This window comes from Corylus avellana, chromosome ca7 (genome assembly GCF_901000735.1).
Source record: "Corylus avellana chromosome ca7, CavTom2PMs-1.0".
Lineage (NCBI taxonomy): Eukaryota > Viridiplantae > Streptophyta > Magnoliopsida > Fagales > Betulaceae > Corylus > Corylus avellana.
Genome location: NC_081547.1, coordinates 23,554,019 through 23,567,809, shown reverse-complemented (window position 1 = coordinate 23,567,809; position 13,791 = coordinate 23,554,019). Strand labels below are relative to the sequence as shown.

Sequence of the window (13,791 nt, the reverse complement as noted above, 5' to 3'; positions counted from 1 at the left end):
GAAAGCAATATGGTCCTACTCCTACGGATTCGGTTGCTGTCTAAATTTCTGTCAGCTTCACCTGAGGAGGGAGCTAGAGAGATTCCCACACTTTTTTCTTCCTTGAGCTTAACCAACCAACAATGGCTGCAAGATCTCCTCCTCAAGCGCCACATGGCCCACATGAAAACCAATCCACCGATCTCCCTGAAGTCCTAGTCCTGAAACCACCACCTGTCCTCAACTATTTCGGGGACGATTTCTCGAAAAAGTTCCGATTTCTCAAAGCGACGGAGTCTCCACTCCCTATAGACCAATTCTTGGCCACCCATGCACGCTCAGTCCGGGCCGTGCTATGCTCCGGCACCGGCCCTCGCATCAACGCTGAAATTCTACGGCTGGTCCCGTCGCTCGAGCTCATTGTCACCACCAGCGCCGGCCTCAACCACATCGACTTGGCCGAGTGCCGGAAGCTTGGAATCCTTGTAGCCAATGCTGGAGATGTGTTCTCCGAGGATGTTGCGGACATGGCGGTGGGGCTGTTGATTGATGTGCTGAGGAAGGTTTCGGCTGCTGATCGGTATGTGAGGCAAGGCCTTTGGGCTGCTAAGGGGGACTACCCACTTGGGTCTAAGGTCTTCTTCTCTAAACTTAAATCTCTCATATATTTTCCTCAATTTTCTCTTGCGATTTCTAATGTTCGATTTGATGCTTATGATGTTCAATGAATCAACTTGCAATTGAATGCATCTATTTATGTTTATGATTCTATATTATGGTGCTTTTATTTTACACTGACCCAAAGAAAGAAAACGTTTCGAGAATAACTTGACCTGGTGTAAATTTGGTGTTTTGCAATCTTGAATAGGAAGCACACACCTAAACTTGAAACACTAAAAAAATAATATAACCCTTCGCACCAAATAATTTTTCACACCAAATAATTTTCCTTCTCTTAACAAAATACCTGATAGACAAAATACCCATGTCTTGGTTGGTTTTAGAGACTCTAGTGTCGAGGGCTCCGAGTTCGGTGAAGAGTTCGGTTGTGGGTGTTGGATGTTGCGTTAGAATGAATGGAAAAGTCCATGATATTGATTTGAATTAAGGATACATGTTTTCATCTCTATTGTATTTGGTATTTTTACTTGATGTGTCAAATTTCTATTGAAGGGTGTAAAATGGCATTATGATAGAAGGGACTTTCAAAAGAAAAATTAGTGCTTTCTCTTATTTATTTTCTGTGAGATGAATAAATTCTATTCTATCCTCTTGTGATGACGGGTAATTACAGTTAGGAGGCAAGCGAATTGGGATTGTTGGATTGGGAAGAATTGGCTCCCAAGTGGCAAAAAGGCTTGAGGCCTTTGGTTGCAGCATCTCATACAACTCGAGGAAGAGGAAGGAATTTGTGTCATACCCTTTCTATGCAAATGTCTGTGAACTTGCAGCTAATAGCGATGCCCTTATTATATGTTGTGGATTGACTGAGCAAACCCGGCACATGATTAATCGGGAAGTGTTATTGGCATTGGGGAAGGAAGGAGTCATTGTCAATATTGGACGTGGACCTATTATTCATGAGAAGGAAATGGTGCAGTGTTTGGCGGTAGGAGAGATTGGAGGTGCCGGCTTGGATGTGTTTGAGAATGAGCCTAATGTTCCTAAAGAGCTCTTTGCATTAGACAATGTTGTCATGGCGCCGCACATGGCTGTCTTTACGCCAGAATCTTTTCAGGCTTTGCGTGATATAATGATTGAAAATTTGGAAGCTTTCTTTTCAAACAAACCTTTGCTCTCTCCAGTCATGGAGGAATGAGTAATGGATTTAATTTGCAGGTACGTTTCTTAATCTTTCTGTGAAACATTATGACTAAGGCTCTAGTTTTGTGGAAGTGATTTTCAGGATGTGTGTATTGGTTCAGTTTTATAACTCATTGTACATGCTCTGAACATAGATCTTCATTGGGACTCTAAATTTTTCTCATTGGGTATAATTTTCATATAACCTCATATTTAGTGGAAATTTTTTTTACAAAATCAGTGGCTATTATAGTTCACATTTTTGCTGTCTTTCTTGCGCATCCTGATTAATGCAAAAACATGTTGCAAAATGGAGCCTAAATTGCAAGTTTGCTTGATCCCTTTGGTGATTGCTGCTTTTTTCACTGGATGCAGGATATTGGGATTGGTGTACTGAATTAAGAAGTCAATGTTTAAGAAAAAGATTATGAGCTATTGTATTTCTAAGATTAGGAGCATGCAGTACAAGTTCTGGTCGTGTTTAATAGGCGAATGAAGTACTGAGGAAAACTGCTCTTAGATATTAGCTATATATTACAATTCAGCAAGGGTTCACAAACTGCACAATTAGCAGTGTGCCTCCATAAAAAATTATTCGAACAGAGTAGCTGGGCTATAGAAGATGTTTTACAACGAAGTGTTTCCAGCAATGGGGAAGGAATGAAGCCTAGTCAACTCGGTATTTTGGGCTATATCTGTCGAGAAGGAATTTGTTTGGTGTTTTGTGCAATGAGAGATTGGAATTGCTGGTTTGGGTGTTGTGCTGTCTCCAAAGAGCTGTCTTTTATGGCGGAATGTTTCAAGGCTCTGTATGAACTCGTGATTCAGAATTCCAAGGCTTTCTTCTCAAATAAACCCGTACTTTCTCCATTTGTGGAATCCCATTTGTGGAATCCAGTTTCTTCTGCATAATCCGCATGTTTCAATTGTTTATCTCATTACACAAGCTCTGGTCATAAGCTACTTTGGTAGGCTCTTCCAATCTTATTTGTTTCTGTAGAGTGGCAAATTTAGCGTGTGCTACTTCTAGCAAACTGTTTAAATTATTTTTAATATTTTTCATTTTGGTAGTACTATGTGTAAGATTTTACTACTAGATAGTAAATGCTACGGCTATCTTACCACCATATGGTGGAGGCTGTTCTATTTATAAGAATATTTATTACATGCGCTTATCGTTCTTGTTGAAGTTGAAAAGAACTATAACTATACACTCCTTATCCAATGCAGCAGATTATGTTTTGTGCTTAGCTTGTAGTCTATCACAATTTTGTTTTGAGTGATTAGTCTGATCTATATCTGCAGCATGCTATTTGGGTTGGATTGACTTGATCATTATCTCTAACACGCCCCTTCAAGCTCAAGGTTAGAGGACTTGTCCCGAAGTTGAGCAAAACGAGGTCATTGACAATGGTTTAGTGAAGATATCTGTAACTTGATCTTTACAAAGTAAGTTTTTAATGATAGTTTTCAAAGATATAAAGTTTTCAATATGAATGTACACCCAAGGCGATGCCAATTTTGAACGGGGATTATACCTTCAAATCCTAAGTTTGAGTGTGGATAGTACACTCAAGATGTTGATGTCTAAGGTTGAACGGGGTGTTATGCTCAACAAGTCCAATCTGTATGGAGTTAATCAACGAAGCCCAAGGTTGAGCCGGGTGTTACGCTCGGCAAGCCCAATTTGTATGGGGTTAATCAAAAGAGTCTAGTTGAGCTAAATGGTATACTCAACCCTTTAAGTTGAATGGAGGGAAGACATTCAACACTTTTAGGTCGAATAAGGTAGTAAGTTCGACGTAGGCCAAGTATTCAGATTATCCATATGAATTGTGTTTATAAGCATGTTTTGTTTGTCCTTCACTCCAAGGCACAACTGAAATTCTAGTATGCACATGTTTTGAAAGTTTATACTATGATAGTGTTGAAGTTAATAATGTGTTAATACAAAAAGGACTCATGTTACACACACGGTGTGATGGATTGTATTACTTATTGAACTGTAGACTCACAGTTCCACTTGTAAATTGTTAAAATTTACAAATATAGAGGCTAGGGATGCAGGAATACCCAACAACTACTTGGACTTCGATCCATAGATTTGAGAAAGCTTTAATATCTTGGTGACCTAGACAAAGGCTTTTTGTTTGGGTTTAGTCTACTATGGTATCTTTTTGATTTTGTGTATAGTTCTTGAAGGTTTGAACAATTTTACATATGGAACAAAGTATGTAAATGAATGTAAATTATGTTTCAGTTTGTAATCTGGTGTTATCTTTACCGTTTATGGTTCAATTATTTTTCCGCTGCGAGTTTAATGTCAAGAAATAGTAGTAGCGCCTCATGGTATTTATAGATGCATAAAAAAAAAAAAATAAAAAAAAAAAAATAAAAAAAAAAAGTTGTAGGGTGTTAAAATATTCATGCATGTTATTACAAGGAATAATCGCACGGAAAAATTCCAATTATAATTGTTACATGCTAATCATATTCATTTCCTTGATATAATTAATAATACAAACAGTGGGAGAATATTAAGGAAATTAGTGTCATGACCCAATGGCTAAGCCTAAGGCACCAAACTCGAAACTCGAACCTCGCCTTCCAGCATTTTTTTAACTCTCGGGTCACACGGGTTGGGCATCAGGCCTACTGGCCTAGGCTGGTCCAAACGGGTCAACCCACTAAAAATTATCCCATTTTTTTTTAAAAAAATATTGTTAATTGGTTCGGGCCTTATGGGTTTAGAAAAAACCCTACTTGAAGCCCAATTGTTTGACCAAACTTTCTTCTCACCATCATTGCCACCCCTTTAAGGGATTGCATTCAAAAAACAGAACTTGAGTTAAAAAAGCGTTTTTTTTGGTAAAAATTTCATGTTTAAGCTTTGTTAAAAGTGTGTTTTGGCTATTTATAAACTTTTTGGGCAATTAAAAGCGTTTACAATTATTTTTACCAGATGGATACTTTTTTCTCAAATGGACTTTTTGAGTGTTAAATGTACTTTTAAGCCTATCAAACGCATACCCAAACAGACCCTTAGCCTACACAAAGTGATTGCAACTAGCAAATTCGCACAAAAGTCCATCATAAGGCTACCTGCCATTGTCGTTGCCGGTTGATACGATTGAAAGTACCCTGCTAATTGATCGGCAATGGAGCGGGAAGCCACATAGGATAAATTGAAAAACACAAGGTAATCTCTCATCGGTTAAAAAGCCTAGCTTTATGGTAAGATACCTTTTAAACAAACTAGATGAGACCAAAGTCGAGCCTTATACTCTGCAAGTTATATTTAGGCTACCATGTGTAGAGTTTGGTGAAAGGAAAATGTAGAGTTATGTTAAATTATCAGTTATTTCAAAAGCTTAAGCTAATAGGAAGAGATAAATTTAATCACTTAATCATTACTTTAACATTCCCTCTCATGTGTGGACTCAAACTAAACTCCATTTTAATAGATGAGACTCAACACGTTGAATATTTAGTTTAAATGAGGGGTGAATTGACAAAATCAAGGTTTAATCCCATGACCTTTAGCTCTGATACCATGTTAAATTACCAATTATTCCAAAAACTTAAGCTAATAGGAAGAGATAAATTAAATCACTTAATTATTACTTTAACAATGTGAAAGTTGGATCCACCCAAGAGATTGACAATGGACAATCTTGTTAGATTGAAATTTGGGTCAAACCCAAAGTCAGTGGCCTATACATGGAGGCATGTGGCAGAGATTAGGGCATGACACCTTTATTGGTTTTGTACTAGTAGTATATAAGTAGTGATATAAGGAAGATTAGAGTCCTCCTAGAGTTCTCCCAAATGTGATGTGACATTTAACGGATCAAAATTCAATGGTGATTTTAAATGTCACATCACATTTAAGATGACTTTAATCCTCCTTATATTATTACTCTACAAATAATAATAACCATAACTAAAACATAGCTTAATAATATCACATAGGTCTGTCATTAGAGCAATAAAAAAGACAAATTGTTAAGCTAAGTCATCAGATAATACATAAAATCTCTAACAAATCATAATTTATAAATGTCTAGGAATATCGTAAGCCTCGAAGCACAATCCACAAGGACCCAAGTGGAAAGCAAGATACTACGAGTAATGATATAAGGAGAATTCGAGTTGTCTTAGAGTCATTTTAAATGTGATGTGACATTTAAAATCATCATTGAATTTGATAATGTGATGTTCATGTAAATTCAAATCCGAAATATATAGGATTTGATTGGAAAGTTGTTCCACGTGCTTTTAACTTTTGAATCTCCAGCATTTTCTTCGAAATCTCTAGAGGTAGACCACGCTACTAAAGCAATCCTCACAAAATCTATATTCTAAAGAGATCGAGCTCTCTCTGATGTCATATTTGTGAATGATAAAATCCCATGAATCAAGGTGAGTACGTAGCTGAGCCGTCCACAATTCACACTGACTCCAGCCGTCAACAGCTCATTCATGATTACTCCATGATTCATGCAGTAGCTAGAAGTTATCTCATTTCTATATATATTTCTCACTTGAAATATCTTCTCCTAGTTTTTGTCTTCTCCTAGTTTTTGCCCCTTGGTGGTGTGACACATTTCAGAACCATATTAGTTTTCAAAGTATATATATATATAACACCTCCAAGCCTCACGCCCACGCCCACGCCCACGCGCGCCCACGCCCACGCCCACACATCTCAAGTTTTGATTTCAATAAACGGCCCTTTGATTGGTCCATGTGGCATGCATGCATGCTTAATTGGTGTCTTAATTAAGAGTCCAGTTTGAGACTGATTCCCAATACAGCAAGACGCATGATATAATTAAGAGAAGGCATGAATTCTACTAAAATGTCAAACTCGATCCCCTATATATATATATATATATCATGTGGGGAAATATTACTTATTTCTTTATTTTCGTTTATGTCATAGGTTTTTCTGTATTTTATTTTTTATTGATGAGAGAATAAAATATAATTAGAGATCTATCAGCTGGCGGGATTGAACTATTGGATAGCGATTAGAGTGTGTGTTACGTTTTAACCGTCATTCGACACGTTTGAGAAAGGAACAACTTTTGTGACAATCCCTACCTAGTGTGCTTACAATGTTTCTTGTCTCTTTCGTATACGCATGCACAAGGGCCAAGCCGAATGGCGACTACCCCTTGATTTATGATCACAACATTTTATATATATGTTTCAGAAAAGTTCAAAATCTTACCATTTCATGTGCACATAAATAAAATCTCTTTATGTAGAAAAAGAAGCAATATCTACGTATATGATAATTCTGAGATTTTCTTGAAAGTTATGTCTGAATTCTTTGCCCTAGGCCCGTTACGATCCTAAGTGTTTCATATAAGCCCTTATACACTTTCTGCTTGCAAGTCGATTTTTACAGGTCCGGTCCTATTCTCGATCCCTTTTGTCATTTTTATAAGTTGGTTTTCATACGCAGTACAAGTTATGACTTTTTTTTTTCTTCTTCTTTTTAAAAAATTGATTGGGTCATAGTTATATTGAGGAAATTAATCCGTCTTATTCTCACCAAAAAAAAACAAGGTTTGCCAAGTCGGATGAAAAAGAAACATGGAAGTGCCCGAACAGGCACTTTTGTTGTAGTCTTGTGGATTGGTGTGGCTAGCTAGCTCATGCGAGAGCGATTAGAAAATGCCAAACTTAGAGTATATTCTTTATAACAAACAATTATTTTTCTTAAAGCAATCTTGTTTCTTATCCAATTAAGGCATGTAAAGTATCAATCATGCCAGGTGATGACAGGTTTGGTGGCCAAACACATTTTGTTTATTGGTTAATTATTTAGTGATTTTTGTTATAATAGAAAAACTAAAGCTTCTTGTCCAATCAAGTCATGCAAAATGTCAATTAATTAGCTTAAATGATGGCATCATTAATCAGGATGAACAGTACGTTTCAAAAATTCTAAAACTTGGCTTCCATCAACTAATTTTCTTTGCTTTTTGACATGGACATTCTATTGGAGGCGATGATTTCAAGGTATATTAAATCGATTTTGATTCTACAGAGATCATTAGTCATGACAATGACATGCTTATTTAATTAATTAATTAATTAATTATGCTTTAATATAATGAAGTTAATTTATTGCCACGACTACATTTGATTAAACAAATAGATAGGGCGTATCTATATAGATTTATAATTATATATATACTCTCTTCCTCTTGAAAATCATATGATAAAGTGCGTGCTACTACTCTTAGTGCAGTACTGTCCAGACACTGCCCATCCCATGTCGTAACCATATAGCGTGCGCGCAGGCCAAATTAATTATATTAAACAATCATCTAAGGTGGTAGTTCAATGGTTCAAAAAAAAAATTCTTAAAGTGGTTAGGTATATATTAATTAGGACATGGGTTCGAATTTCGCAATGAGAATTTCTATACCTGATTAATGTAATCATCTTGGTTCTTATTGATGTTTTGGTGGGACTGGATTAAGCTATATATGACTCAGTCAGATTTAAGAGAGCACCTGCGGTTTTCACTGTCTAAGCCCATCATGTATAGCTCCCAGTGGGTAGGTGCTAATCTATATAGTTACGCTCAAGTAGAATAGTAACAATTAATCTCCTTGCCCACCTTTCAAATTAGAAAAAATAAAAATAAAAATTATCTATATCAGACAAAAAACAAATAATTAGCACAAGGAGAGTCAGGCAAATTAACCTTTTTGTTTGAGCATGTAGCCACTCATGTCTTCCCACATATTTGGAGTAATGTTAATCACATACACCACATGTATTTAATTATGGCTTGAAAGAGTGATTTCTAGCCCTTAATTTCTTGGTGGAGCATAAAAGAAGAGTGGAATAATTGATTAGCAAAGAACGTGACGAGGGAGCTTGATTGGCAAAGATTTATTCTCTCTCTTAAAAAAAATCAATTTTACACCGACTGAGGTAACGGTTTCTGTTTACGTTCCCGTCTTGAAACTATTTGCCAAACTCACCATAATCCATGTGGAAAGAACGTAATGGTTTTACAAAGGTTGAAGACTTTCGGTTTATGATGTTGATTGATGTGGAAAATTTCTAACTTTTCAAGCAACTTTGAGTCATGCATGCAGCTTTCTATATACATGTCATGGGCGTCTCTTGGTAGAAATAGGGAACTTTTCTTGGGAGAAAAGTCATGATTTCTATATCATGATCATCAGCTTCTATGCCTCTCCCTCCTCCACAAAAGACACTTTCCAAGAGTTTAAGGGATAAGGTTTCATCTAGTTATCATTAATTAATTATCTCGGTTTGTTTGCGTACAGGATGTATGTTGTAATTAAGTTGATTTGTCATCAAGTACTTATCATCCTAAAAACTAGGCCATTAAATATTAAATTCGATCATATAATATATACCTTGCAAAAGATACCAACGGCGAAAGCACTTTGCTGTGCCGACATTGACACTGAGAGACAAAAGCTAGGAGAGCGAATTAAAAAACAAACTTCAAATAAAAACGAAAAAAAGGCAACTCACGGTCAATCTGTGCATGGGTCACGGTCGGCTAGCTCACGGTCAGACTGATGAACATTTTACGTCACTTGATGCACTTGCTATTTGAGTAAACAAGAAATCCTAATAGAGATGAGACATAGCAAATTGAATGACAGATAAGAATGGTACATATTACAAAAATTAAAATATTAAGGAGAGATTGCAAATTGCATTTCGAAGGGGTAAGTGTAGTTTCCATAAGAGTTAAAAGAATCACAGTACTTGTCGTAAAGAAGACCAAGAAGGCAGAAAAGTTAAACTAATTCGATTACATACATTGAATTATATTAAATCAATATAGCTAGCTAGTTTCCTTATTCTTAAGCTAGTATATGCAAGGGCCATTATCAAAAAATTTCTGATTCTCGAGAGATTTTGCATTAATTTTTCTAGAATGTAATCAAGCAAGAATTTCACTTTGGCCTTGATGGAGATTCTCTTAATTAGTTGTGAAGAACAATTAATAGTCCATCGATCTTTGGTTCTGAAAGCACATTCTTTCTTTTTCTTTTTTATTCCCTTTTTTCTTTTGTACGGACAAGAGCAAAGCCATGCATGCAACTTTCAAGTAGTGCCTTTTTAAAATGGTAGATGTAAACTCCACCACAAGCATTTAAATAAGCTGATTTCACATGCTTTCTGATATGATTACATCAAACTATGAAACCAAAACGAGATGATTATTTTATATATATATCTATAAAAGAGAGATTTGAAAGATTTGGACACGTACACTTTTGATCTTACATAATATGATGTTAACATGAAGAAAAGAGAACAAAAATCAATCTAATTATAGTTGCCGAAAGGAAAACTAGACGTGTCTCTTTATTCCTCCAAATTGCTTCTTGCACTTGCATGATGATATATTCCCTCCAACACTAACACCAAATTTCAAAGGGGGCGGGGGCCTTTCCTTTTGGTGTTTCTGTTACCATTTTCCTCATAGACCCACCAAAAGCACCAATTCTCTCTCTCTCTCTCTCTCCGGCCAAACTAACGGGCAACGGACACTTCAAAATCCTTGTTTTTGTTTTCTTGGATGTTCTTGTGATTCTGTCGATGCCAATTCGAGAAGGCATCTAGGGTTTTCGAGTCGGCCCTGTAATGTTTCTGCGTGAATTCGAGGAAATTCGGCCATGTGAAGTCTGGATATGTTCTTGGATTTTCAGCGTTGATCAAGCTTCTTGGCGGAGTCACCACCTTGTCCATCCTCGGACATAGAAAGAAGGCAAGAGATTTCCTCACTGTTCTGTTGTTCACCACTGCTCTGTGCAAGCAACTCTTGTAAATCCCATTTGACAGAGCCTGAAATAGCATACATTAATATTCATTACTTTTCATGCGACATGCAAATATCGATAGAAAAATGATATTTGAAAATAGTCGTATAACAGTCTAGTATCGATAATCACCATAAACGTGTCGCCAATGTTGACAACCAAAGCATCCGGGTTTGGTCTAATGAAGTGCCATTGTTCATCTACAAACACTTGAAGGCCGCCAACTTGATCTTGGTGAAGGATTGTTAACGATGTGGGATCACAATGTGGCCCCGTTCCAAGTGTTTGATCTGGTTTTTGGCATGGTGGGTAATAGTTCAATCTCATTATTGAATCGTTTCCTTCAAAAAATTCTCTGAAAAACTTTCTCCCAACACCTAGGCTCATTCCCAGAAGCTCCATGATCCCAAGGGAGAGAGTGCTCATGGCTTCACAGTATTCCTGATACACCCTCCTATATGCACATCAAAAGAGTACAACATAAGAGAAAAGCAAAACAAAAACATATATATATATGACTTTTGTTCTTTTACGAATCGAAACGACACAAGACTGAATCTCAGTGGATAACTAAACATGGGTCTTACCCGAACTGTTTGAAATCTTCGCCCATCACATTTACGATATAATCCTCGACAATTTTCGATGAGGGATCGCCGGCACAATATCTGAAAGAAAAAGTCTCCTTCCACGGAAGCTTGGAGGAGAACCTGCCGGTGAAGCTGCTAGCATACCCACAGTGGTCGCCGATCTTTCTTTGAGCCTTTTGCTTTTCTGAGATATGCATGCGGAAGAAGTCGTCCATGAAATTGTGTGCTTTAGCTATAAATTTCGTATCAATCCCATGATTTACAACCAGAAAAAAGCCGTGTTTCTTGCATGCCTCGTTGACCAACAGAGAAGCATTTGAGACTGCTTGTGGGTCCCCGGAGAGGAAACCGCCCAAGTCAATCGGAGGGACTATAAGCTCCGGCAACTCGGCACATGGCTTTTCATGGTCCGGCCATATGAATTGCGAAGGTATGTTGGATTCACCCTGAAGAACAGATGCATCAAAAACCAGAGCTTCCTCTTCATTTTTTTGGTTTGCCGGCGAGGAAGGCGTAGGAGGAAGCATTGGCATATTTGAATATTGTAGAGAGAGAGAGAGAGAGATGGGTTGGTTATTGGGGGGGAAAGAGGGAAAGAGATCAGCTTTATAAAGAAGTTTGGGAGAGAGAAAAGCCAAGGCTGTTCAATTGGGAAGACAGGTAAACACAAAGATATGGAATCTGTTTGACAAATTAATTATCTTTTTTAAAAAAAAAATTAATTATCTTAAAAAGAGTAGAGAAATTTAAGGAAGAGGAAAAGTGGAGATGGGTGAGTGAGTGGGAAGAGTGGCAAAGGATGTATAAATATTTTAGGAAACTTCAGAAAATTCTTATCTACTTTGCATATTGCATTTTTTTTTTAATAAAAGAAAAGTGTACTTTGAAAATTTTGACAAAATTTAACGGAATCGGGTAATTGAAAAAAATTAAAAATTCGATACCCTTAATTGAGAGTTTTTTAAATTTTGGAAGTAGTATCAAAAGACTCAAAACGAATAGAAGTTCAATGGAGTTTTTGTGAAATTTTCCCTATATTTTATAGAGAAATGCTAGAGAGCCAAACAAATGAACCAAGAAAAATTTTTAAACTAACGTGCAGACAAGGGAGAGAGACTTGCATTTTTTTAATTTAAAAACCCTTATCACGTCAGTTTAAAATTTTTTCTGAATTTATTTGTTTGGCTCTCTAACACTTCTCTATTTTATATGTTATGTTAATATATATATAGGTGATTTCATTTAGGGTACTGTTTTCAAAAATTGAGTGAAAAATTGTTGATTGAAAAACTAATAGGGTTCTTACTTAATTATTGGTAGAAATATAATTGTGAATGTGAATGTCGGGTCTTAAATCTTGTCGCCTATAATTATACCATAACGAGAAATAAAAAGTACGTTTGGCAGCACTATCTATGTAACATGATTATGTGTTTAATTGAGTGGGAGACCCATGAGGAAAAAGGTTGGATATATCACTTCCCACCCAATAAATTTTGGTTTTGTCCATTTCTCGTATGTATATAATAATGTATATACTATCATACATATGAATAACGCAACATTTTACATCTATTTATCATATTTATATTATACCAGTCGACAATATAACATGTTTCATGAGGTTTACATTTTTTATAAAAAAATAAAAAAAAATTAAAAAAAATAATAATTAACATTATAAGTCACTAAAAACACGCTATTTTCGATATAAAAGTAATAATTTTTTAAAATTTTTTTAAATAATATAACAATATATATATATATATATATATATATATATAACATTAAATACTTGGAAAAAAAAAATATATGAAGCCAACATTGGGTGGCCATTTACGTTGACTATTGTCACTTAAAGCAAGGAAAAATGGAGTAGTCAATTTTGCTTCGATGACTAAATTGTACGAGGTTGACCTCAGCAGATTTTATCAGGGACCATTTTGCTCCATTACGTGTCATTTCAATAGTAAAATACTATTTTGCCCAGGGAAAAAAAAAAAAAAAAAAAGTAAAAAACTACTATTTGTAAATTTTCTATGTACTTTTTTTTTGTACACACTTTTTTTTATCCGTACCATTGATTTTGAATTAAAGTTAGCGTTTAACAATTGAGAGATGTGATCCCACAGAAAAAAGCTTATGCTCAGAAGCTATAAATAGTATTATTTATCTCAAAGTCTTATCATGTTTTAAGAATGTTTTACCGACTTAATTTATGCACTTTTTCAAAAAACAATAATAATAATAAAAAATGGTATTACTTTTTTAACCCCACTTTTTTCACAATATCTATGACAGAATTCAGTGATTAGGAGACATGAGTGCTATATAATTGACTTTTTAATGAATTTATTATATTATCTAAGAATAACTTTTATAAGGACCGGACACAAATCAAGTTTTTTGTATCATCCATTAAAAGGATGATAAACAATGAAAGTAGGTGTTGTGAAAACATCAAATCGTTATATTTCTCTTTTGATTTGTTCTTTATTTATTATTATTTTTTTTTGGAGGGGGGGGTGGGGAATATTGTTGATAAGGGATGGATTTAGTGTTTCCAGTTTTCACAACGCCCA

The 13,791-nt window shown here is 35.7% G+C and overlaps 2 protein-coding genes across 2 annotated transcripts; one reads left to right on the top strand and one right to left on the bottom strand.

Annotated features, from left to right (window-relative positions):
- The first annotated feature begins 25 nt into the window (after positions 1-25).
- LOC132188749 (glyoxylate/hydroxypyruvate reductase HPR3-like) lies at positions 26-2,957 on the top strand. Its single transcript, XM_059603284.1, has 3 exons — positions 26-614; positions 1,274-1,818; positions 2,158-2,957. Exons 1-2 carry the CDS (start codon positions 123-125, stop codon positions 1,796-1,798), a joined length of 1,017 nt encoding a protein of 338 aa, XP_059459267.1. The 5' UTR covers positions 26-122; the 3' UTR covers positions 1,799-1,818; positions 2,158-2,957.
- Positions 2,958-10,332: 7,375 nt separating this feature from the next.
- On the bottom strand, positions 10,333-11,742 carry LOC132188021 (gibberellin 20 oxidase 1-D-like). Its single transcript, XM_059602441.1, has 3 exons — positions 11,207-11,742; positions 10,752-11,073; positions 10,333-10,644 (listed from the first exon to the last, which is right to left on the bottom strand). Exons 1-3 carry the CDS (start codon positions 11,740-11,742, stop codon positions 10,333-10,335), a joined length of 1,170 nt encoding a protein of 389 aa, XP_059458424.1.
- Positions 11,743-13,791: the final 2,049 nt, after the last annotated feature.